General features: G+C 44.8%; 4 protein-coding genes across 12 annotated transcripts; 2 read left to right on the top strand and 2 right to left on the bottom strand.

Moving 5' to 3' along the window:
* Nucleotides 1-108: 108 nt before the first annotated feature.
* tyro3 (TYRO3 protein tyrosine kinase) lies at nucleotides 109-8,254 on the bottom strand. Of its 5 annotated transcripts, none has more exons than XM_029138024.3 (19): nucleotides 7,899-8,253; nucleotides 6,848-7,031; nucleotides 6,154-6,254; nucleotides 5,913-6,083; nucleotides 5,664-5,750; nucleotides 5,370-5,485; nucleotides 5,100-5,280; nucleotides 4,410-4,552; nucleotides 4,148-4,286; nucleotides 3,951-4,074; nucleotides 3,465-3,559; nucleotides 3,003-3,098; nucleotides 2,800-2,880; nucleotides 2,557-2,649; nucleotides 2,357-2,478; nucleotides 2,126-2,235; nucleotides 1,765-1,924; nucleotides 1,275-1,411; nucleotides 109-1,136 (listed from the first exon to the last, which is right to left on the bottom strand). In XM_029138024.3, the coding sequence occupies exons 1-19, from the start codon at nucleotides 7,960-7,962 to the stop codon at nucleotides 695-697; spliced, it is 2,646 nt and encodes an 881-aa protein (XP_028993857.1). In that variant the 5' UTR covers nucleotides 7,963-8,253; the 3' UTR covers nucleotides 109-694. The 5 variants fall into 5 exon arrangements, with proteins under 5 accessions (XP_028993857.1, XP_028993858.1, XP_028993861.1 ...); XM_029138029.3 differs by having other exon boundaries at nucleotides 995-1,136; nucleotides 1,226-1,411; nucleotides 7,899-8,254; XM_029138025.3 differs by lacking the exon at nucleotides 2,357-2,478 and having other exon boundaries at nucleotides 2,534-2,649; nucleotides 7,899-8,254.
* Nucleotides 8,255-8,782: 528 nt separating this feature from the next.
* On the bottom strand, nucleotides 8,783-12,374 carry lrrc57 (leucine rich repeat containing 57). The gene is made up of 6 exons (XM_029139958.3): nucleotides 12,187-12,374; nucleotides 11,696-12,030; nucleotides 11,038-11,173; nucleotides 10,609-10,877; nucleotides 10,256-10,441; nucleotides 8,783-10,096 (listed from the first exon to the last, which is right to left on the bottom strand). The coding sequence occupies exons 2-6, from the start codon at nucleotides 11,777-11,779 to the stop codon at nucleotides 10,055-10,057; spliced, it is 717 nt and encodes a 238-aa protein (XP_028995791.1). The 5' UTR covers nucleotides 11,780-12,030; nucleotides 12,187-12,374; the 3' UTR covers nucleotides 8,783-10,054.
* A 3,883-nt stretch (nucleotides 12,375-16,257) lies between these two features.
* On the top strand, nucleotides 16,258-18,225 carry haus2 (HAUS augmin like complex subunit 2). Of its 4 annotated transcripts, none has more exons than XM_055505838.1 (7): nucleotides 16,258-16,436; nucleotides 16,693-16,842; nucleotides 16,991-17,089; nucleotides 17,236-17,305; nucleotides 17,374-17,506; nucleotides 17,632-17,740; nucleotides 17,965-18,225. In XM_055505838.1, the coding sequence occupies exons 2-7, from the start codon at nucleotides 16,756-16,758 to the stop codon at nucleotides 18,097-18,099; spliced, it is 633 nt and encodes a 210-aa protein (XP_055361813.1). In that variant the 5' UTR covers nucleotides 16,258-16,436; nucleotides 16,693-16,755; the 3' UTR covers nucleotides 18,100-18,225. The 4 variants fall into 4 exon arrangements, with proteins under 4 accessions (XP_055361813.1, XP_055361812.1, XP_028995668.1 ...); XM_055505837.1 differs by having other exon boundaries at nucleotides 16,259-16,480; XM_029139835.3 differs by having other exon boundaries at nucleotides 16,260-16,480; nucleotides 17,890-18,029.
* A 151-nt stretch (nucleotides 18,226-18,376) lies between these two features.
* On the top strand, nucleotides 18,377-23,205 carry srp54 (signal recognition particle 54). 2 transcript variants are annotated; one of them, XM_029139830.3, is made up of 17 exons: nucleotides 18,377-18,531; nucleotides 19,092-19,158; nucleotides 19,680-19,777; nucleotides 19,863-19,954; nucleotides 20,046-20,130; nucleotides 20,281-20,385; nucleotides 20,515-20,581; nucleotides 20,682-20,739; nucleotides 20,819-20,969; nucleotides 21,038-21,186; nucleotides 21,264-21,364; nucleotides 21,547-21,633; nucleotides 21,708-21,781; nucleotides 21,859-21,967; nucleotides 22,266-22,436; nucleotides 22,526-22,621; nucleotides 22,730-23,205. In XM_029139830.3, exons 3-17 carry the CDS (start codon nucleotides 19,700-19,702, stop codon nucleotides 22,819-22,821), a joined length of 1,515 nt encoding a protein of 504 aa, XP_028995663.1. In that variant the 5' UTR covers nucleotides 18,377-18,531; nucleotides 19,092-19,158; nucleotides 19,680-19,699; the 3' UTR covers nucleotides 22,822-23,205. The 2 variants fall into 2 exon arrangements, with proteins under 2 accessions (XP_028995663.1, XP_028995664.1); XM_029139831.2 differs by lacking the exon at nucleotides 19,092-19,158 and having other exon boundaries at nucleotides 18,384-18,531.
* Nucleotides 23,206-24,418: the final 1,213 nt, after the last annotated feature.

The following is a 24,418-nucleotide window of genomic DNA, read 5'->3' as shown; positions in this document are numbered from 1 at the left end:
ACACTTAATTATTGTTCCTCAGCTGAGATACATTCATGATCTTTATATTTATGCATGATGCTCTTTGTTTCAGCTGATGTGATCTGAAGATGCAGGGTGAGTGTCATGTGTTTATATTTGTTTCTTTGTGGACGTGATCGTTGTTGTGATAAAAATAAAAGACATTTCATCTCTGAACTGTCCTTCAGATTTGTTCTCTCAGGAAAGAAAGTCACTTGTGCAGCTCACCTGCGTCCTTCAGAAGAAAGAATCTGAACAAAACAAAAAAATATTTGATTTTTGTTGAAGCTGAAGCTCACCATGTTAAAACGATCCCCAGGCAGCTTTGGTCTGCAGAGGTCCGGTGGTTCTGGCAACTCGCACAGTCAGAAAACCATCTAACACGTGGACAGCTGAACATTAGAAGGATCCAAAACTCCCAACAACCCAATGACAAATCTGTGACAGGCCAGGTCACTGAAGCGAAGCAATTCTGGTTCTGAACCGGTCACACAGGTTCACTGGCCCAGACCTGACAAAATATTTCAGTGCTGTCATTAAAGTCTTCAGATCTGTTTGTTAGTGAGTGACTGGGTTAGTACCAACACCATCAGAACCCTCAGTGTTACATGTTAACATGTAATAAGATTACTTTGCCCAGTGGCGACTCGGAGCCTCATTCTGCTGCTGTTCCTCTCTAACAAGCTCTGTATGATCAAACGTTAATGATGTCATCATCTTCGTCCCTCAGTTCCTCCTGTAAAGTGTCTCTCATCATCCCTCCTCCCACCTCCTCCTCCTCGGGGCCTCCACAGGGGCTGATGAGGTACCTGTAGTCTCCTCCGCTGACCATCCCGGCCCTGGATCCCAGCGGCAGCCAGTCCTGCTCCTCGTCCTGTCCTCGCTGCCGCCAGGGGACGCTCCAGCAAAGCGCCGCTGCCATGCCCTGCTCCTCTGGCCCTGGGGCCCTAGCTCCTCCTAGCACCTCCCTGCATGACTCCTGCTCCTCCCCCTCTAGGTTGACGTAGAGCAAAGGTTCCTTTAGCTGGGGAGCTGGGGACAGGCAGAGCCACAGCGCCTCCAGCTGTGAGACCAGATGTTGGAAACTGGGACGACATTTAGGAACCGGACTCCAGCAGCTGTGCATGATGTCATATCTGAAACCACAGAAGAGACAAGGCTGCGTGACAAAGCGTAATGAGCCACTACTTACATGTATGGACCCCCTCGGGTAGCCATGTCTTACATAATCTCATCGTCTCCCATGTGAGTCAACTGACTTGTCACACACTCACATGTCGTCTCTGCAGTCGGGGGGTTTCTTCAACCGCTCTCCTTTGATGAGGTACTCATAGATCTCAGAGTTCTCCACCCCGGGGTAAGGAGTCTGACCCCGAGTCATTACCTCCCACATGGTCACACCGAATGCCCACTGATACACACATGAAAAACGAGCTGTAACCATGGTAACTGTAAACACAGGACAACTCTGGCATTCAGAGTGATTGTGACTAAACATGTGAGCCATTCTTTCAGGAGATTTTACACTGACCACGTCCAGGTGTGTGTGTGTGCGCGCATGTTTCGGTGCTCTAGGCGGGATCGGGATTTTGAGCCCTTCTTCTCACCTCTAGGTGCGTATACGCTGAAGGCTTGGAGCGGCGCCCACCACCCCCTTCCCAGGTGGCGGCCTAGATGGCCACCTAGTTCACCTATGCCCAGAGCCGGCCCTGTGTGTGTGTGTGTGTGTGTGTGTGTGTGTGTGTGTGTGTGTGTGTGTGGTACCACATCGCTCTGGGTCGTGTACACGTTGTCAGCCAAACTCTCCAGAGCGATCCACTTCACCGGTAGCTTGGAGACAGAGCCCTGTCTGTAATAGTCTCCACTGTAGATCTTCTTGGAGAGACCAAAGTCAGCAACGCACACAGTCATGTCCTCATTCAGCCTAAACAGGTCATACGTCAGCGTCAGCCACTGAAACCTCATCCAAGGGTTTGTTTATGATCAGACATGTTGTCAAATACGAAGCATAAGAGAAAATTCTATTCTTTGTAAACACAATATCTTTGTTGCCCTGTGACGTTAAATAAAGCTCTTATTACAGTGGGACCTGACTCCTTCCTCACTGACAGATAGGGATGCTCACATGCAGTTTCTGGCAGCAAGGTCTCTGTGGATGATGCTCCTGCAGCTCAGATAATCCATCCCCCGAGAGATGTCCAGCATGAACTGAACCAGGGTCTGCAGGGACAGGTCCTGGAGGGGGACAGGAGACAAGGTAAGTTACAATGTATGTCTGGACCAGGTGGGGTCAGCTGTACACAACCGAGTTGTGTTACAGAAAGGGTTCTGAGCCGGGCCCAGTGACGGGTCATACAAACGGCTGTTCTCCAAGCCTCGATAGCAGAAGGAATGTATGCAGGTCTCCATGTTTCATGAACGGCAGAACCACCATCGGAATTGGCAGGCGCTGACCGGGACGTTGGTGAAGGCTGACCCCTGACAGAGAAGAAGGCTGTTGCTCAGAGGGTGTGACCTCTGACCTCAGGTTTACCTGTGTGTTTGTGTGTGTGTTACCGATGAGCTGGATGACGTTGGGGTGATGGAAATCCTTCATGTGGGCCGCCTCTTTTAGACACTGCTCAATGTCACCTGACGAGGTGATGTCAGCTGCAGAATGACACACGCACACAGAGGTCAGCACTCATCCTCTACCAGGATCACAGTCCCTCTGCCCCACAGGAAGTAGGGTGTGCCATAGAGTCAAACAGATGAACAGAACCAAGTGGCGCCCCTGCGGACCTATTTACGATCACTCACATTTTAGCACTTTAACGGCCACTTTCTGCACAGACGCATCATCCACCCTCAGGCAGGCCTCACGCACCGAGCCGAACTCACCTGCACAGGTCAAAAGGAAACTGACTACCTCAAAAGTACTGTCGGCAGCCGATCAGGTCCAGTCATTACGGTTCTTTATTCGATGAACATGTTGTCTTAGTGGTAAGTTGCTGCTGCGTCACCTTTCCCCAGCATGTGTCCCAGTGTCATCAATCTCTCCGGAATCAGGACGTCCTGCAGCTTGTTCTTCAGGTCACTGCTGATGCCTAGACTCTCCACTGGACACACAGAGTTTAGAGTTGGTATCAAGATGCTTCATCAGTTCACCGACTCTAACAAACCACGACAGAGGTCCAATGTCGCCAACGTTACAGGCTATTAAGCAGAATCTGAAGTGTGTTGTTGGACCAAGGCCTGTTCAGCCACGCAGCATCCAGACTGTGTCAGTGTTACGATGTGAAGTGAGTCGCCCCTGAACTGAATCAGCGAAGTTGCATTTAAAACCCAAGCAGAACCATCAGGAGTGATGGTCTTAACAGCGCATCAGAGGAATCATCACACAAATCCTTCATCAGAACCAGCAGTTCATGAGCAGTTGGTGATGACGACATCTATGAAACACACAGTGGACCTGTCAGACTCACGTGTGGATTCCTGCAGGTCGGCGCCGCTTCTGTTGAAGGATCGAGCTGCTGTGAAGGAGACCAAGATCTCTGGACCTGGACTCTTAAAAACTGAACTGAGGACAGAAACAAAAAGTCAAGTTCACAGTGTTTAGTCGTCAAAGCTCACAGAAAACTGAACTGACACAGAGGAGATTCCAACCTGGAACAGTGGCTCCAGGTTGGGGCCACTGTCTCTTCTGGTTTAGAACCAGGAATTCTTTGTGTCTGGTACTGACAAAAGAAACCTGGTCTTCAGACGTTCTCAAGTCTGAAGTGACCCTATGAAGCTAGACAGCAGTAGAGGCTGCCTGCCCAGAGGCATCTGTGTCTGACAGATCAGCTGATGTTACTTTGGCTTGAGCTTCTTTTCAGTGAATCAATTCTTGAACTGAACAAAGTGTTTGGTTTGTTGTAGGGTGTGGTTGATGGCCCAGTGTGGTAAACACACCTTCATAGGTTCCTTACCTAAAGTTTGTCTCTTTTACTCGGTGACGAGCGGCGACGGTGAGCAGCAGTCCAATCACGGTGGCCACCGACAGACCAAGCAGCAGGCCAACCCACATGTGTGTCCGCCGGACCTGGACCTGCACTAAAGGACCAACAGGGAGTCACTGGCTCAGTCTGGACTCCGTCCCTAAGAGCTGCTGAGCTGTGTTTTCTACCTGATGCGGGCAGAACCAGCACCTGTGGGCTCCAGGGCCCACAACCCACTGCAGTGCAGGCGGAGACCTGAAACGAGGCATTAAAAAAACGTCCTCCTCCTGAGAGCTGAGCTGAGTTCTCCTTAAACAGCAACGGCTCCTGAACACAGGACACATTCAACTTGAGTGACAGCTGAGGTCAGATGAGTCCTGGACCCTAAGTTCATCCTGACGATTGTCTAACTACTAACAGGGCTAAATGAGGAACAGGGTGGTCCCTCACCTGAGCCTCTCCTCCCAGAGTCCACTGCAGCTTGTAAGCCAATAGTTTCCCCTGAAGCTCGTCCTCCTGAAGCTTCCCCCAGTTCAGAGACAGCTGCTGGTCCGACAGGTCAAAGGTCAGGTTCCTGGGGGCTTCCAAGGGCACTGCACCAAAACACACACACACACACACACACACACACACACACACACACACACACACACACACACACACACACACACACACACACACACACACACACACAGGCTCTAGGCTTTACTCTTAGTGGATACATGTTAGTCATGTGCCAGGTGTGAGGACGGTGTTACAGGTCAGTGAACAGGCTTTTACCAAAGCTACAACTTAGACAAAGAGGTTCAGTTTGGTTTACTTCACTCTAAAAGATCTGCTACTCCTGCATCTAAATCTGGGCTCCAGAGGAACCTTCCTTCTGCACCCCCCAATGCCTGGACAGGCAGCAGAGACAGACCAAGCCTGCAGGTGGCACTGCAACCATCACAGCATGCTCTTTTCATATGAATTGAGGCCACAGACAAAAGGTGATTGTACTGAGCGGACTGGAATCTCCTGGATAACATCCAGCTGGGTCAGCAGAGCCAGTGCAAACAGGAAACCAGCAGAGTCTCTGCAGAAAACCATGGTTCGTATTCTGCTAATCGCCTATAACGTGTGACGGAGAGCGACGATCACCTGACTCAGGAGTCTGGAAGTGCAGGCAGGGGGAGAAAGGAGACGGCCCCACCTCATTCACACACGACACCTTCACACTGTAGCTAGAGTGACTCCTCAGCCCAGAAAGAACCTGGAGGTAGGGAGGAACCAGAACCTCCTGCTGAGGAAGGTCCAACCTCCGGGCAGACCGCCTGGACACCTGAGAGGGAGGGATTTCTGTTATAGTGTGGATGTTAGAACTAGGTGTGTGTGTGTGTGTGTGTGCGCGCGCGCATGGGCATGTGCTACCTGAATGATGCAGTAGGACAGCTCAGAGTGACCCGTAAATCCTGGTTTCCACGACAACGTCACATTGTTCTCCACCATTCTAATAACCCGCAGGTCAACTGGAGCTGATGGCAACACTGGACTCCGCCCACAAAGAGATAACCTCCAATCAGGGCTTAGTATGTTTAAAAGCTGTTAATCTGCCTGCACCTAACCTGAAGATTAATCCCAAAGCTGAATGTGTGAACACTCACATAACAGACCCATGTTTTATCTGCAGCACCATGAGTATGGCTACGCTTAAGGTCAACGCACCTTTAATATGGACTGTCCCGGTTCTAGACACTGAAACCCCTCTGGCGTTCTTGGCTTCACAGTAAAACTTGACACTGCTGTTCATACCTGCAAAGACACAGTTACTGATCAGAGACCAAAACCAGTGGTCCTGTGGCCCTGCAGACCTTCACTCGGTTCATGCACCACTAATGGGAAGTAAACAGACATTTCCCATGATAAAGTGGGTTCCTGCTGAGCTGCACACAATTTACATCAGCAGAGCCTGACCTTGGACCTGAAGCACGGAGGGCGATGGTCTGGGGTCTCCCTCCTGGACGCCACCCAACCACCACAGCACCTCCACAGGCTCAGGTGGGCCGATCGCTGCACAGGTGAGATTGAAAGAGACGCTGGCAAACGTGGCCACATCCTGAGGCTCCTGGACGAAGTGAGGGACCCCTGAAAGAGGCAGAAGAGTAATGTGCTAATGCCTCTAAACAGCCGACTGTGATACATTTAGGGTGCTCACCTTCTACTGTGATCCAGGCTGGTTCAGAGGAGAACATCACACCGTGGAACTCCACCTCACACCAGTACTGACCTGCGTCCTGCTGCTGGACCGACTTTACACTGACAACAGGAAAACACATGAATGACTAAGCCCACGCACCAGAAAGAGAAAGCCCAGAATTGCTCAATGCCATGACACTATGAGCTGTAAACCAGCAGGAGACATTGAGAATGCAAACAGAAAATGAAATCTGAAATGTCTCTCTGGACACAAGTTGGACTGAATTTGTGTGCATCGGGTCGTCCTGGTTTAACTTATGCTTGGGAGTAACAGGCTGGTCAAATGATTTCTCATCCAATTATTAAAACCACTGGAACAACAATAAAATAGTCAAGAGCTTTTCATGGCCAAGTTTGCAGGTCAGAACCACATGTTGGGTTAGAACCAAACTGCTGTAATAACCAGCGTGTAAGAGTGTAAGAGTGTTAACTGACACAGACAGATCTGGGGTCAGTTACTCCTAATCCTGAACCAGCAGTCAGACCTGATCAGCTTGTGGATTCCTATCGGATCAGGGACGTCCAGCTCCTGTTTCACTCCTCAGACGTTCAGAGTATAAATGAAAACGTGTGACACCGAATGCTTGTTAAGCCAGGTGCAGCTTTCTGGTTTGATCTGAGTAAACGTATCCAGTAAGATTCCTGCTAATAACCTATGAAAAGTCTCCCAGTGCTGCTCCCCCAGAGTGATGAACATCTGGTCGGTGCTGTAGAGCTTCTCTCCATCCTTCAGCCACGCGATGTCTGGCTCCGTCACCCCCTGGACGGCGCAGCCCAGCCTCACAGCGTTCCCCTGGGACACTGTCTGGTTGGTCGGGTGTTTTGTGAACAGCACAACTGGAGCAGGATGATACATTTAAATATACGCAACACATGCAATATGTTGTCATGGTTACTATGGTTACCATTCATCTGACGGAACAGGAAACTAAACCATCATGTCTCCTTCACTTGCTGCTGCCTGGCAGTAAGCCCAAGGCGCCACTTCCTGGTTCACTTCTCCACTTCAATCTAATCAGCATCATTTTCTACCTGTGTTGATGGGTGATGAGCTTTCAATAGCTCTTCCTCTATTATCTGACCATCACAAACCTCACAGTAGGTGGCAGTAGATTCCTCTACAGCAGATTTTGTGACGATGCTGTTGCCAGGTTTAAGAAGATGATTCCATCATTTTGCATCATCGTCGCATAGCTACAGATCAGCCGCCTTAATCCTACGTCAAGAGCTCGATGATGCTGCAGCTTCACTATTGAAGGCAGGGAATCAGAGGAGCGCAGCTCCAGGGTAAAAATCTGATCAACTAAAAAAAACGGTGGTTCCAGCACAACATGTATGACAACACGAAAAACACTTAACATTGTATAAAACCACACAATAATTATTATTAATAGAGAGAAATGTAAACCAGCCCAAGTTTGTCTGAGCTCTGACTAACAGTCACAGTTGTGTTTATTGATTGGCTGAACGTTTGCTTTACGTGAGTCCGTCGTTGTTTAAAGTATCAAACTTTGTAAAGTGCCCTAATTGTATTGCGACTGAAAATTTAAAAAAAGAATTAAATATTCAATCTGAGCCAACAGGGTTCCTAATCGTTGCAGTCTGGATCCTAAGCCTCCTCCTAACCTCTAACCGCTGAGCCGAACCTCTGGGTTGGACCTGCAGCCATGTTAGGTCCACTGCAATAAGTGGAATAACACTCACCGCTTCCACACGTCTTCTCCAGTCTCCACAGTATTAAAACCACAGCCCACAGAACCGGCCTCATCTTCTCATGATATCAGTTTGTGCATCTTTGAAAAATCGACACGAAACGATTTCGCTCGATTCAGTGAACGCTCAACTCAAACAAACAGTGACAGGAAGCAGCGGTGTCTCGGTCTTAGGACAAAACTCAGAATTAATTAGGCTGGTTCGGTTAAGGGCGAAGTTGCGATTCGTTTTCATGCAAAAAAGTTCGGTGTCAATGTTCAGATGCGGTCACATTCCAGTCAAAACGGCTCAACTCTAAAAAGTGCAAAGTTTGAAACTCAGCCGGACCGTGACGGAAATGGTGGACACTTCCTTCTAAATAAAACCACAACGTCGTTTCATCGACGCCTCTACATGCTGGACTTAAACGAGAATTTTAATTTGAAACCGAAAAAAGTTTGAGAAACTTTTTATTTGAAACACATTAAAAATTAAACGAACAACTCTGCACCAGTTTACACCCCATAGAAATCATCGTTTTTAAATTTAAATGTTTCATCTTATTGCATGTTTTGCATTGCTATTACCTGTCTGAGCGACTCATTCACAATTTCAAATATTATGTAACTCTAGGTTTTACGCCTCAAAATTCATAACCGGAAGAACAATTTGTGTTTAATCTAACTTGACGTTTCTTGTCGGCTCAGGCGTGCGCTGCTTCAGTTATTAACGCAAACCTTTGTTTGAGAAAATGGCTGCTGTTTTGGTTCTTTGGATCAGAACATCAGCTGGCCCTTCAGCTCTACACATGGAGCAGGAGACAGGAACCAAACAAGTTCCTCCTCTTGAGCTCTTGATCTGTCGTTTGTGACACAAAGAGTCTGACTCGGAGCGAATCTGCTGCCTGTCCGTTTGAGTCTGTAGTTAGTTTATTTCATTAATAATTATAACAGCATCAACACAGGAAACCACTAAAAGAAATTTCCAACATTCACTTGAAGTTTGGAGTGTGTTGGGTTCAACTGGGAGCAGGTGGAATCTCAACCCAGAACATTTAATCATGGATTAGTTTTAGTTTGATCTGTGACTGGCAAGGTGTTGTTGTCTATTGGTGTGCATCTAAACAAAAAAATGTACTGGACCCAACATGGATGCAGTGTACAGGAAGGGTTCAGAGCAGAGAAGACTGAGGGGGCTGTTGTCACTGCTGAAGACCGCGTATGACTCTGGTGGCATCAGCCATCCTGTACGGTGTGGTTTGTTGGAGCAGCACCTTCACTGAGACAGGAAGGGGCTGGACAGGGTTATCAAAAAGTTCGGCCTGTCCTGATCCCTCATTCACTGAAACCAGTGGTATTTTTGAAAATCTATGTAAAATTCATGCCCATTCATCATCACCCATTAATCCAAACATACACTTCTCGCCAATGCCACCTACATATTTATTACATCCTGGAACTCTGAACACCTGCATCTCATATCTGCAGTTGTAATGTGCAGGCTGAGCTTTTTCTAATGTTCTCTGCTGTTGTATGATGCAATTCACACACTGTGAGACTTTTCTGAGAAGGTTTTCTTTTTGTTATTGTGTGTGTGTGGGAGGAGTTAGCACAAACCGTTTAAACACGAAGACAGAACTTTGTCCGTCCTTTAATAAAGTTAGTGGATTTCCTTCATTAGGTCAATCCAGAGATCAGCTCTACATTATTTACAGAATATATAGCCCACACCTACAAACTGACCTCAGATTAGCAGCTGCTTTGCAGAGAACAGAGACACTGAACCAGCTGCACAAGTGAAGACATCTGCATTCATAAACCAGCAGACAGACTTTTATAAAAGGAACCTAAACTCCACCAAGTGGAAAAAAAATCTGTGCAGATGAAAAAAATGTACTGATTCTAATCAACATGAAATGATGTTTGTTCATTAGTGTTAAACCTAACGGTTCTGTAAAATGTCATACACATGTCCTCTGTATCTGGTTCACCTGGCTGTGACCCATCTCAGCTCAAAGTCATTGAACCTACAGCAGATCACTGCTTCAACAGAGGGGGTGGGTGGGGTTCACTGTGAGGGGGTCTGAATGAAGGTCTGGATTGAAGCAGTAGCTGTACAGCGGCTGGTCTGGATTCTGCCACCAACTCTTCAACGTTCTATGAGGGTCTTCAGGTAAACTTCTTCTTTGTGGCTGTGAAGCGCTCCATGTACTGAGGAGGGAATGACAGAGGCCTTCTTAGACCAATGTAAATCTGATCAACACATACTATACAACACTATAAACTGAACTGTTTCAGAACTTTCCCTTTAGTCTCAGAATGAGATCATATCTTCTACGGTCCTTGAACAGCAGCCTAATGTGCTCTCACCTTGTCATATCCATCCAGGTCTCGAAGCCTCTTGACCTCAAACAGGTTTCCCTCCACAGAGAACAGAGACACCTGTGACTCAGAGAGGATGGACCCGGGAATAGAGGACAGATCCAGACAGTTCTCCTCCAGACGAAGAACCTTCAGACGGGGACAGCGAGACACCTCTGCCGACAAGGCTGAAATCTGGACCCAGGCCAGGAGGAAAATGTAATTACACCATAATCCTATAAAGAGCAGACAAGCCTTCTGCAAACACAGTCAGTTCAAGTTGGGATTTTGCAGAATCTACACTACACTAGATGCTGTTTGTAGTTTTCCGGTAACTCCTGTGAGACCTAGTTCTTACATACCTGGTTCTGGTTTAGATTGATTTCAATGGCCTGCAGTTCAGACACCACCGCAGGAACATTCTGGATTTGGTTTCTGGAAAGGTCCAGGAGGTCCAAGTGCCTCAGTGTCCCCAGTCCAGAGGGGAACTCTGAGATCTGGTTCCCAGCCAGACTGAGGGTCCGTAGGGCTTTGAGGTGTCCCAAGGTGGCTGGAAGCTGGTGGATCCGGTTTCCATTCAGACCCAGAGTCTCGAGCTTCTTTAGTTTCCCAATCTCAGGGGGAATACTGGCTATGGACAGGAAGAAAGAACACAACACGATCAAAGTACTGTGACATCATTAGATCTAAGTAAAGTTCTGGAGCTTGAGATCAATTAGAAATGTTAGAAACACCCCAAGTTTGGATGGAATGATCAACATGTTGTGGATCTGTGTGCTGTCACCACTCACTGAGTTTGTTGGAATTCAGCATCAGACTCTTGAGCTGCAGGAAGTTTCCAACAGTAGCAGGAAGATCCTCAATCTTATTATCAGACAGATCCACGGTCCTCAGGTTACCGCTGAGTCTCTGCAGCTCTTCTGGAAACTAAAACAACATTAAATATCAGCGATGATGCTCTATTGCCTGAAACCATGTAAATGCCAGAAGCACAGCTGAAGGTCGTTGTTTGTCCAACATGTTTAAAGAAAGACTGGTGCTGGCAAAAGACGTTCTGCTGTTGTTTCCCTCAAGGAGCCACATGAACGCCTCCCATTTTAGCTTCTTCAGTACAGATATGAAACACACAGGACATTATGCTATCGACTATGTTTAGCATTTCTTTTTATTCCAGTGATAATGTGGATTTTCCTGAACGTATATTAACCCTTTTTATGGTTTTACTACACCGATTTTCCAAACCTCCCTGGACCCTGGTTTTACACATGATGGGAACTATGTGTAAATAAAGTGTATTATGTCAAACATGTTTAGGGTAAACCTGGAACAAATGCTTCCAGTCCTGTCTCAGGGTGGCAAACAGAAAACAGACACAGTTTGTTGTGACAACACTGGAGTGTTTGTGTTTGGACCAGAATCAGTCTGTTCACCGGGGCAGTTGTGCTTCACCTCCTGCAGTCCTTTTCCCGTCAGCTGAAACACTCCAGTCTTCTGGGAGGTCTCCAGGTGAGATTTCAGAGCACTGTTCCCCATTCTCCACCTGCCGTTACCCGAGATAAAATCACAGCATACGTTCCAGCTCTGTCCGTCCACAGCTGGCGTCAGAGTTCATATCCCCGCCCCGGACGACTCCTCAGCTTCTGCTTCGACCAGCGTTAACGAGATGAGTCGGTGAATCCCACAGGACGACAGAGACAGCAGCAAGCTGCGGGATGACGCGGGCTACCTTAGGTCCTCAGCTCACGGAGGTGTCAGTTAAAGTTTGACAGATTTACTCCAACAAGCTGAAGATCACAGTAATGAAAACATCAATTTATATACGCATCAACGAAAAGCAGGCGTTACACCGTAACATTAACCTAAAGCTACAGTTAGCTCTGCGCCGTTAGCCTGCTAAACACTAGAGCAACATCCAACACACAATCCGACGGCTTACTCACATCTAACTGATCGTTGAAATGTCGCTTTCTGTAAGATCTGTCTGATAAAAGTTGTAGCTATAAAATGAAGAGAAGGCGGAAACTAAGATGACGCCACCCTGACCGCCAGCGCTCTCAGAAGGCAGCTGTACATGTCAATAGAAATAGCACAGCGGAAGCGTCACTTGTTCGGGCATGCGCACTTCATCTCACCGTGTTCAGATCTCTTGAACGCAACCACGGAAAAGAGCGAAAGTTTTTTTTGTCCAGGAGGTAATTTTTCAAACTTTATTTGAACATCGGACAAATAGACTCATACCAAACATGGCGGACACCGCTAACAGGGATAAACATTGGAGCACAAAAATAACATAAATAACCATAACAGGTTGGACAGTGTAAAATAAACAAACACACACACAAATGTAGGGAGAATGCATCCAGACTGATTCAGTTATCAACTCCACAGGGAAGATCACTCATGGTATCATATCTTTTTTGGCTTTGGGTGAATCAACTAAACTTAGGCATCTCAAGAATACACCAAATTCGATTTTAAAAAAGGCAAAGCTGGGGGGACTTCTCCGTAGTCTGTTTTTTGTGTAAAGATCTTAGCTTAGGCCCCAAGCCTATTTTCAGAGGGTTTTCTGAAAAATGGCATAGCAACATACAAATGAATTTATTTCTGCAACCACGAAGTCTATTTGCCTGCAAATAGTGTCATACTGTAATGTAGAGGACACTTGTGAGATGTGACATGAGGTGTAAAATTAGTGTAGGTGTTACTGATGTGATGTTTATGAAAAATAGAAAAGTAAAATGGTTCACTTATATCTAAAAAGAAATTCACTTTTAGAATGAATATCTCAGTAAAGCAGAGGCTACTGAAACTTCTAACCCCCATGAAATCAATCGGTGAACCTCAACTCAGCAAAAAGTTGGTTTCACTACAGTGAAGCAGGACCAAGTTATAACGATTTTAATGCAAACAGGCAAATGAGCTTAGGAGTTTTCTAGTGTGGATACTCTATGTTTTTCCACTACTATCTACCTAAAACTGCAATAAAAGTGATCAATATATCCAAATACCACTTACCTATACCAGCCTAAACATATTTGAAGGTGTTAATTCGTGTCCAAATCTGTCGCTGTACAGGCCACTAGGGGGCAAAGGTGTCTGTGCAGCCATATCTCCACCTAGCAACAACTGACTGTGGCAAGTGAGGTGTCTTTTTACTGGTTATAAGCTATGGAATTGGTCTAAAAACACCAACACAAGATTGACAGGACTGGTAGCCAGTATGACTAGCTGATCACGTTTTATGGCCCTGGTGCAATAAAAGATGTCACCAAATGACCAAATGGCGCCCCCTATAAATCACTTCAGACACGTTCTGTGGGAGGGTTAGAGCGTAACAGAGTGAGTGGGTAACCTCCCAGAAGGCAGAAATAACAGAAAATGGGATCGGTTCACCAGTAATGTGGACTTTGTGTGATGATATTTGAATGTGTACATTGTTTATTTAGCTTGCGATTAGCTTAGTATTTTTCATTCTTTGGCTCATAACTCACCACATGTAATAGCTAGCATGCATTGATGCATATCCCTATTTTCCTTTAGATTAGAGCTTTCATTTGAGCCCTTGTTTATGTGTGTTGCATAAAGAATCACAGCGGGACACCCATACTGTAAGTGTACTGTACAGATACCATACTGTACAGAAATTATTTACTTATAATGGAAGTGAACCTATTTTTTTAACCATTTGTATACATCCAACAAGAAAATCTGTAAAGCATTACATAGGAAAAATATGTGACTGGTTTCCTTAAGCATTTTCGTTGAAGGAACAGCTGTTTTCATCAATGTTAAAGCATAGAAGCATAAAATGCGTTTCTTTTGCTTTTGGGGAAATAGGAAGTTTAATAAATTTGGTTCTTAATTTAGTAACTGTGTTTTTGTTATATTTGTGTAATATATTAATTTTGTCATATATGATATTACATATTATTTTTTGCCCAGGAAATAACCGTTCAATGAACCAATTTCTGATAAAAGAATTGTCACAGTCCTTAAAATCCTTGAATTGATAATAAGGCCAATTCTGGTTTTATGATATGGTATGTCATTATGTTCCTTGTGAATACAAATTCTCGAGGAAGAGCATCACATACTTTTAAGAATTCTGAGGCGGGAATATTGAAGCTGTGTTTTAACAAAATTGGTCATAATCTAACAAATTACCGTCCGTATCCATCAAATCAGTCACTGAGCATATATTTTCCTCAAACTATTCAGCACAAAATAAGGACTTGTTCCATATTATATTTGAGTGTGGTGATACAACATTTTCCAATATAACAAAATTTGCTAGTGAAACTCATAATAATAATAATATAATTAATAATGAGCAAGAACTTTAGGTCGCCAATTTTGCTAAAAAAGTAATTTGGAATACAAACCAAAAGAAATGGCTGTGCTTGTCCATGATTTTAACCAGTTTATCTTCAAGGTTCCATTAGGCAGTCAAAATCAATACCTTTGAGACCAGCATCTTTCATTTCTTTGACCATATAGTTCTTTTTTATGTAATGAGTCTTGTTTCACAAAATGTTCAGATTCATTTGGTTGATGGGTTTTATTACTTTAATTGGGATGGCATTAGAATAATATGGGTAAATACATCACGATAAACATTTTTGTCAGAAAAATCCGACCTAGGAACGATATATCTCTTTGAAGCCATAAGTTTAACTTTGTATTGCATTCTGTAATGGGAAAAATTGTGCCTTTGTGCTTTTCTCATTCTGCATTGTAATCATGTGCTCTGTAACTGATTAGGCTCATCACTGAATATTCTTATACAAAGGATCTCTGTCACTCTCCATTGCCCTGTTGTACATCAAGTGTTGACATCTAAAGCTCTGTTTGACTGACTAATAGTTTATGGTCTGTCTCTGTCTTTTACACCCCGGTCTCTGGCTTCCTCCTATCTGATTCCTCCCCAGACCCAAGGCTGTAAAACCTAGTGCATCTTGTCTCTTGGCCCAGAGAGACTTTCCACTGGGACCAGGGAGGAGGGTTAAAAGGCAGAGACAACCTGAGAACCGGGTGGTCTCAGCATTATACCCCCACGGTGTATGTTCTGATCCTCCCAGCTGGCTTTTTGATTTGCTTTCCTCGTTATTGTTTTTTTCTTTATTATTTCAATAAATTGCACGAAAGGACACCTCTCTCATCTGCCTTTTATTCCAAAATTTTCACCACAATTCTTCAAGTTCTTTTCCCCAAATTCATTGATTGGCTTATTTTTTGGTCTTTATTAATGTAGATACCCAGGTATTGGATTTCTGGCTTAATAAGGATGTGGTTGGTTAATTTTAGTGGTGTGTCATGAATAGCCAGGAGTTCATATTTCTTTAAGTTTAACTCTGAAGCTTTGGAGAAGTGTTTTACTTTTGTCGTTAGCTGCTGGAACTTGATGCTCATCTTTCCAAAACAGTGGGTATCATCTGAATATAACCCATATATATATATATATATATATATATATATATATATATATATATATATATATATATATATATATATATATATATATATATATATATTGAGAAACTAGAGAAATACCAAGGGCTCAGAGAAGAACTGGAGAAGGCTTGGAAGGTGAAGGCCACAGTGGTGCCTGTGGTGATCGGAGCACTAGGGGCTGTGACCCCCAAACTGGAGGAGTGGCTACGACAGATCCCTGGAAATACATCTGACATCTCAGTCCAGAAAAGTGCAGTCCTAGGAACAGCAAAGATACTGCGCAGAACCCTCAAGCTTCCTGGCCTCTGGTAGAGGACCCGAGCTTGGAAAGTCGATGAGACCACCCGCGGAGGGTGAGAATAGAGTGTGTGTGTGTGTGTGTGTGTGTGTGTGTATATATATATATATATATATATATATATATATATATATATATATATATATATATATATATATATATATATATATATATATATATATATATATATATATATATATATATATATATTCATATATATTTTTTATATATATGAAGCAGAAGGTGGCGGCATTGCACCAATAGTAGCCGCTGGAAGAGAAGAAGAAGAAAAACCAGGCGTCTGGCGGGTTCGGGTCAGCTGGATTTTGTGAGATTCTATACACAATTCTAAGCTTGAAACGATCAAAGACAGACGCAGTACTGCTTCTGGCTGGCCTGTGTGTTCGCCGTACAGTTACGACCCATAAACGACTCTTTACTGTGAGTTTCTACCCACTGAGGACGTGAATTTGCTTTTGAAATCTGTAAGTTTGAATTCATATTGTTTTGTCTTGACTTCACGGAACTGTCAGCTGTATTTGGTTATTTTAGCTATTACTATTCAGTTCTGCTGAAGAGTGGAACATACGAGCTTTTTGAGTGTTGTGATGAGGTCGGAACATATGATAGAAAACCGCGTCACATTTGTACAAAACGCTGAATTTAAAACGTTACACAAGCTGTTGTCCTGCTTCAGCCCAACTGTAGAACTCAGCTAGCTTCACGCAGCAGGATTCCGACCTCGCATAGCGCGTTGGAGATGCTTCAGTGGGACCTGTCTCCATTCTCCGTGACTCCGGCCGCCAGCGTTTTGGCCAGATGCGTCTCCAGAGGCGCGTTGTCACAGGTAAAAGCTCCAGATGATTCGTCACAAAGAAGGAAGTTTCTGCTGATGACGAGCACGGAAATGCCAAAACTATTGTATATTTGGCCCTTTCAAAAAGTAGTCATCGTGTATCTAGCAACACTGAAGACAAACCTTTACCCGTCCTCAGGAGGAAATAGAGTCGGTGTCCTCCAGGCCGACCCCCGCCTTCTCACCCCACCTGCACGAGGCTGAACAGCGATTCAGAACACAGAGACAACTGGACCAGGTACATTTCACCTCTGCACATGAAGTTTGTTTTTGAGAACTACAAATGATAAGTGTTTTTGTCTGACATTAAAATGAATGAGAAAGCTGGAAGTCTCAAAGACATCCAGAGGCTTTTGGATGATTTATTTCCCTGTTGTGTCTCAGCTGCAGCTGGAGATGCAGCTGCTGCAGATGGAGAAGCAGGACAACGACATCACACACACCTTTTACCTGAGTAAGTGTTTGACCTGCTCACCTCATATTTCTCTGATACCTTCTGACACCTGTTCCCTGGTTCTGCAGCTCAGAGGTTTCAGATGGTTCAGATTTTCTGTAGTCATCTGCAGGATGTCCTGAAGGACCACACACGTCTTAGACAGAGACTGATGAGGCCACTGGGTCGCACCAACCTACCTGTCCAGGCTCAGCTGCACAGGTACTTCAATGACTTGTTTCTGGCTCTGGTCTTGCAGTGACTCAGATGTAAAGAGTTAGGGTTGTGTCGTATACTGAGTCTGGATCAATCATGTGGTCAGTGTGGGTTCCTTTGTACTACTGCAGGTCTGTGGTGAACTCTGTGAAGGTGCTGCTGGACTTTATCGAGACTCTGGAAGAAAAGCTTAAATTGGTTCACAGTTGGACTAAAACCAGAGACCTCCTCGTGCAACTGGTCAGTATCATGACTTGTGTAAGCTATGGCTTTTCCCCGTAAGGGTTGATCTCCATCCATGCAATAACGTGTACAATGTGAGTGTGTGTAAATGTGTTAGCATTCTTTTAATCTCTTTACCTTCTTGTGTTTACCTCCAACTGTGACAGCGATCAAAGTTTGCAGAATAAATACCCTCTGGGATCAATAAAGTTTTTTTGAATCTTGAATTTATTCTGGTCCAGTTGCTCCAATCTCTGTCATCTCCGCCTGTGTCAGGACACCTCTATGGCTCAGCTACTGGCTCAGGTGGTGGAGCTGCAGACTTTGTCCAGTCAGGTTTTCCAGTGGAGGGAGGTAGGCAGCAGCCTGCGGAGTGATGGCTCAGCATGATGACTTCTGATCTCCTGGATGTGGTCTTATTGGACAGAGACAGTTTTCATTTTTTGGGTTTGAACCTGTTCAGATGCTTTTCTTGTAATAAAATCAAATTTCTGTAAAAACGATTTTTTCTGAATCATGTATTTACTGCTCACCCTTTTTCAGTTTTTCTGGTTTTTCAGTTGAAGTTGCTTTACACCATTGGATTTATTTTTATGTCGAAGGTCATAATGACCACACAGATACCTCACCCTAACGGGCGGACCTGGAGCCTGGTGAGACTCTTTCTCTCTCCACCAGGGGGCGCGCCAATGCTCACGTCAAATGTCGAGTACAGAGGAAGCGGTGTCGCGTGATTCCGGTTCCGTCTGGATTAGATGACGTTCCTCTGAGAGTTTCTGGTGTTGATTGGGTTAACTCAACTAAAAGCGGTAAGAAGACAGCGTTTTCATTCGAGTCTCTGTAGGTTAACGCGGCGTTGGGAGACATTTTGTCGTTTTAACACGCTGTCAGTCTCTATATTAACGCGGCTAACGCGCGCTAACGGATAAGCTTTAGCTAGTTAGCAGCTAACCCTAGCTCTGTAAACAGCTGACATGATTAAAGCTGGCCAACACTGGTGGTATGGTAATAATAATACAGGTGGATAAAAGCTTTTTTGATTTTTGAATTTGTTTGTTGATTTTATTAGTACGTTTGAACAAGATAAGATATATTTATTCATCTTTGAATTTCCATCCAGCTCAGCTCCCATAATAATTCAAAGATACATCGCGTAATTGTCACATTTAAGACATGAAACCCAAAATACGCACCATTAAAACATTTTTAAGACAGAAAAACATGAATTGTATTTTTTCCCCACTGCCACCACTCTCCACTTGGTGACGTCACGTTTACCACACAGCCACCACATTTTTACCTGGTTCCAGACCCCGCCCCTCCCCCATTCCCCACAGGAACGTCAACTAATTTCCTACTGTTTCTACAGGTTTGTGTAGCAGTCACATCCAGCTGACCTGCTGGCTCAGTGAGCGTGAACAGTCTCTCCACAGCAGGTGCATCTCCACTGTCTGTACTGGCACAACTAAGCTTCAAAGATCAGTCACAATGATTCTAGTCTAGTGTTTTACGTTTCTTTATTTAGTATGTATTAGTGAACTGACCATAAGAACAAATGCTAAGGCTACAGCTTGTAGCCTCTAGCTGTACTTTGGAGTCGGTGCTGAGATCTGGATGTGATTTTTTTTTTTTTTTTTAACTGAACTCTGACATGTTCTTTCACAACCTGCTGGTACTGCAAACTCTGCAGGAGGTCCTTAATGTCAGATTGATCTTGATCAGTGCTTGTTTGTTTAGTTAGTGTCATCACGGGAAGTTGAGCAGCTCATATATTATATTGGAGCAGACAAGCACTAGTTGGATGCAAACTGGGCGGCAGGTGGTGTAGTTAGCACTGTTGCCTCAGGGGTCCAGGGGTCTCAGGTGCCTGTTTAAGTGTGATTAGGTCTGATATCACAATCAGAATTTATATCTAGATCATGGTTCTACTAGTGACTGAAGGTGTTTGTGTTTTCAGGACCTCTTTAGACCGCCATCATGGTGTTAGCTGACCTGGGAAGGAAGATCACCTCGGCCCTGAGGTCCCTCAGCAACGCCACCATTATCAATGAAGAGGTACCCGGGTTTTGTCGGAACTAAATCCAAAGTCTTCAAGAGGAGCTCAGCCCTGAGGTGTAGACACTAATTGTATGTGTTTCAGGTGCTGAATGCCATGTTAAAGGAGGTGTGTGCTGCTCTGCTGGAGGCCGACGTCAACATCAAGCTGGTCAAACAGCTGAGAGAGAACGTCAAGTGAGTTTTTACGCCTTAAGTTCTGGTCCAGGAATTAGATCTCTCTCAGGCTGGTCCAGCAGTAAAGTCTGTGTGATTCTTATCTCTGCAGGTCTGCCATAGACCTTGAGGAGATGGCCTCAGGTCTGAATAAGAGAAGGATGATTCAGCACGCTGTCTTCAAAGAGCTTGTCAAGGTAGGCCCTGGAAGAAACGTCACAGATTTTAAAAACAGTTCATCAAAGTGTGGCATCAAACTGTGGCATCCTCCAGAGTTAAAGGTATCACTGTATACTGTTTTTCTACTGTATGTACTGTCTATTTATACACTGGGTGTGTCTTTGCAGCTGGTGGACCCTGGAGTGAAAGCCTGGACTCCCACTAAGGGAAAGAACAATGTTATCATGTTTGTCGGTCTGCAGGGCAGCGGCAAAACCACAACCTGCTCCAAGGTGATGTCTGAAGCACCTGAAAATTAGCCCCACCCACCTCTGGTGTACAAGAAGCCCCACCTTACCTGTGGAAACTTATTATGTGTTATTATGGGCCACGCCTCTCACCCTTCTGTTCTCATTCTACAGCTGGCGTATTATTACCAGAGAAAAGGCTGGAAGACCTGTCTGATCTGTGCCGACACCTTCAGAGCCGGTAACAGTCCTGCAGTCCCTTTTTCAGTTCCACTTTGAGTCTTTTGGCTAATGAAGCTGTAACTGGTGTCTGAGTTTCCATCCTCATCCCTTAACCACAGGTGCCTTCGATCAGCTGAAACAGAACGCCACTAAAGCCAGAATCCCCTTTTATGGCAGGTGAGTCTTCCCTCTGAAGGTAATCGGCTGCTTTGTGTCCAAGAACCACCAACTGCCTGGTTATTCTGGGATGTTTTAGTTACACAGAGATGGATCCGGTGATGATCGCCTCAGAGGGTGTAGAAAAGTTCAAAGGTGAAAACTTTGAGATCATCATTGTGGACACGAGTGGACGACACAAACAAGAAGACTCACTGTTCGAGGAGATGCTGCAAGTGTCCAACGCTGTGGTGAGTACCTGAAAACAGCACCACTTGCTTGTTTGCTACTGGTTGTTTCACTCCTGCTGTTTTTGTAGCAACCAGACAACATTGTGTACGTGATGGACGCTTCGATCGGGCAGGCCTGTGAGGCTCAGGCCAAGGCCTTTAAAGACAAGGTGGATGTGGCATCGGTGATTGTCACCAAGCTGGATGGACACGCCAAAGGAGGCGGGGCTTTGAGCGCGTAAGACCGTGATGCTACTGCTGAGGTGCCAGCCTTTTTCATGCTTATGATGATAACACTCGTCTTGTACTTCTCAGTGTGGCAGCCACCAGAAGCCCCATCATCTTCATTGGAACAGGAGAACACATTGATGACTTTGAACCGTTTAAGACTCAGCCATTCATCAGCAAACTGCTCGGTAACATTCACTTACAGATTGAGACAAGTTCTGGATTTTACTAATTCTAATTCAAGTTAAATTAAGCGGTAGAATAAGCATTCTATATTTAGATTTGATTAAACCTCCTCGCACACATTATCTGCTTCGGTCCAGTATATTGAGAACTGTCGGTGGTCACTGACTGGGACTTCTGTCAACAGGAATGGGAGACATTGAAGGACTGATCGACAGAGTAAATGAGCTCAAACTGGACGACAACGAGGAGCTGATTGACAAACTCAAACATGGTGATGAACTGACACAAATTCAGAACATTCTTCATTATGGGTGTGATGATTTACCTGTGACCGCTGATCACCAGGTCAGTTCACCCTGAGAGACATGTACGAGCAGTTCCAGAACATTATGAAGATGGGGCCATTTGGACAGATCATGGTGAGCACAGATACCCGGCGAAACGTTACCTGCATCTTTTCATCAGAAGGTCTGTAACATGTCTGTCTTGTGTTTAGGGGATGATTCCAGGTTTTGGTACAGACTTCATGAGTAAAGGAAATGAACAGGAGTCAATGGCCCGACTGAAGAAGCTGATGACCATCATGGACAGCATGAATGACCAGGGTAACGGAGGCCCATACAGCACTATCACTAGGCTAGACACACAGGACAGACAAATCAGCAACAGGGTTAGAACCTGATCCAGGTCTGAGTGGAAACAGCGGAACCAGTAACCATGATCCCAGCGTAGCACAGGAAGCTCCTTCTGTGGCCACTCGCATACACTCACTCCGACATATGTTTGTAGTTACTGGACTGTTTGAGATTATTGTGCAGTAAATTGGCGACACGAACAGGACCATGGGTTTCTAGCTGAGCTTTCCAGACTGCAGGATGGTCTTACTGGACTATTTGTCTGCAGAACTGGACAGTAAAGACGGGGCTAAGCTCTTCAGTAAACAGCCCAACAGGATCCAGAGAGTGGCTCGGGGCTCAGGGGTTGCCACCAGAGACGTCCAGGAGCTGCTGACCCAGTATACAAAATTTGCCCAGATGGTGAAGAAGATGGGTGGCATCAAGGGACTGTTCAAAGGTAATCTGAGCAGACCCAGGTGTCTGAGAAGGAGTAGGAGGCAGCAGGCCTGTCTCTGACCTAACACAACATGTGGCGCTCTGTTTTAGGAGGAGACATGTCCAAGAACGTGAACCCATCTCAGATGGCCAAACTAAACCAGCAGATGGCCAAGATGATGGACCCCCGAGTGCTGCACCACATGGGTAAGACCACAGACAGCTGTTTCTACAGAATGGTGCCTGTAGTTCCTTTTTTATTAACACCAGTTGAGTCCTGACCAGTAATCACATAATGTGATTTGTGTTTTTAAGGTGGAATGGCCGGTCTTCAATCCATGATGCGTCAGTTCCAGCAGGGAGCTGCTGGAAACATGAAAGGCATGATGGGATTCAACAACATGTGAATGCCAAGAAGTCTGCTGCCTTAAACCTTAAAAAAAACCTTGAGCTGTGCTTACAGTGACCATTACAGGAGGACATTTTGGCTTCTTCACATCCAAAAACAAGATTTTTGCTTTTAGAAAATGAGTTAAAGGAGAGTTTAATGTTTTTAAGAAGCTTCTTCAGTTTTAACAAGAAGGAAAATGTTGGACTGCTCCTTAAGCATTGATGATGAAGAGGAGGAGGAAGATTGTTGCTGGCTGCTTTTGGGCCTTGTATTACAAATGTAAGGTGTTGGTGTATAAGATTTAAACAAAGCGAGGCGTCGGACCTGATTGGGAGATTAGATGACGGTGATGTTTGTCAGTGACAGTAATTTTGTCATATTAAACATTTGTATTACACAATTTTAAACCTGTTGTGTCTTTTTATTACTGACACAAATGCAGGAACAACAACCTGCGGTAAACCGTTGAATGTGTACTTAGTTTATTATACAGCACCAGAGGTCAGGGTGGGTTGACTGGGTTAGGGGCCGCAGGGAGGCAAAAGCACCTGAGCTGCACAAAGTTTCAAATTCTTCCCACCATCTAAAGCCATTGGGAGCAGATCCAGTGGTAACTAAATATCTTCAGCAAAAGAGAAACCTGCAGCCTAAAGGTTTCTACATATTTACTATTTTTTTCATCTTACTGTTATTGTAGCTGCTTCATTAATAAGGTTTAGGTTTATCCTTATCCCTCACTAACTTCAACTTGTGAATTTCTGTAATGACCTGACGTCTCTGTGCTTTGGAATATGGCATCTAAACTAGCTTCCATTTTTAAAATTCCATTCCTTTTATTTGTCCCCAAGGAGAAGTTTCAAAATGGCATAAAACTAAAAACATAAACACGCCGGTCAGTAGACCAGTATACACCATTCCGTAAACCATCAATGGTTCTAGGCGTGTCACTATGTACTACTCTCCACCCCTCTGGAATTGTGTTCCTGAATATCTGTCAGAGTAAGACCTCATAAGGTTGGTTTTATCTCTGTCTTGACGTGGCGTCGGGCCGCCGCCATATTGTTTTGCTTCGTTGTCAGTAGAGAGGAGCAGCGGCGGTAAGTGTCTGATTTACCTGCATTCACAAACTCACTTATTTGAATTTGTCGCACTCCAGACTCAATCAGGCCACTTCTCCGTCTGTCCTGTGCTTGTCGTCTGTGTTGCGTTCATGATGCTACAGTTTACCTGCGAAGTTTGGCTGTCATTAGCTGTTAGCTTCGAGGTTAACTGAGTTGAAAACTGCGGATAAAAACAATTGTGTTTCTTTTATTTAAATTAAAACCACAAGTTTAGGTGAGACAGTTGCATAATGGTGTCATACAAGAACTCACTGACATCAGCCCGTTTGCTGTCACAGTATCTATACGCGAGCTAAACTTTAAAGATTAGAATACGAGCGACCAGCTGATTATATTATTTTTTTTGTTGAGAATTGTATTTGAGTATCACTATAAGGAAATTGTTCAGTTAGGATCAAACTTTATTTATCCCACTGTGGGGACGTCATGCAGTTACATCAGTAGAGGCAAACAAAAGGAACTGACAAAAAAATAGACGATATATATATATAT

Source organism: Betta splendens, chromosome 22 (genome assembly GCF_900634795.4).
Source record: "Betta splendens chromosome 22, fBetSpl5.4, whole genome shotgun sequence".
Lineage (NCBI taxonomy): Eukaryota > Metazoa > Chordata > Actinopteri > Anabantiformes > Osphronemidae > Betta > Betta splendens.
This window is presented reverse-complemented; position numbering and strand designations above follow the sequence as displayed.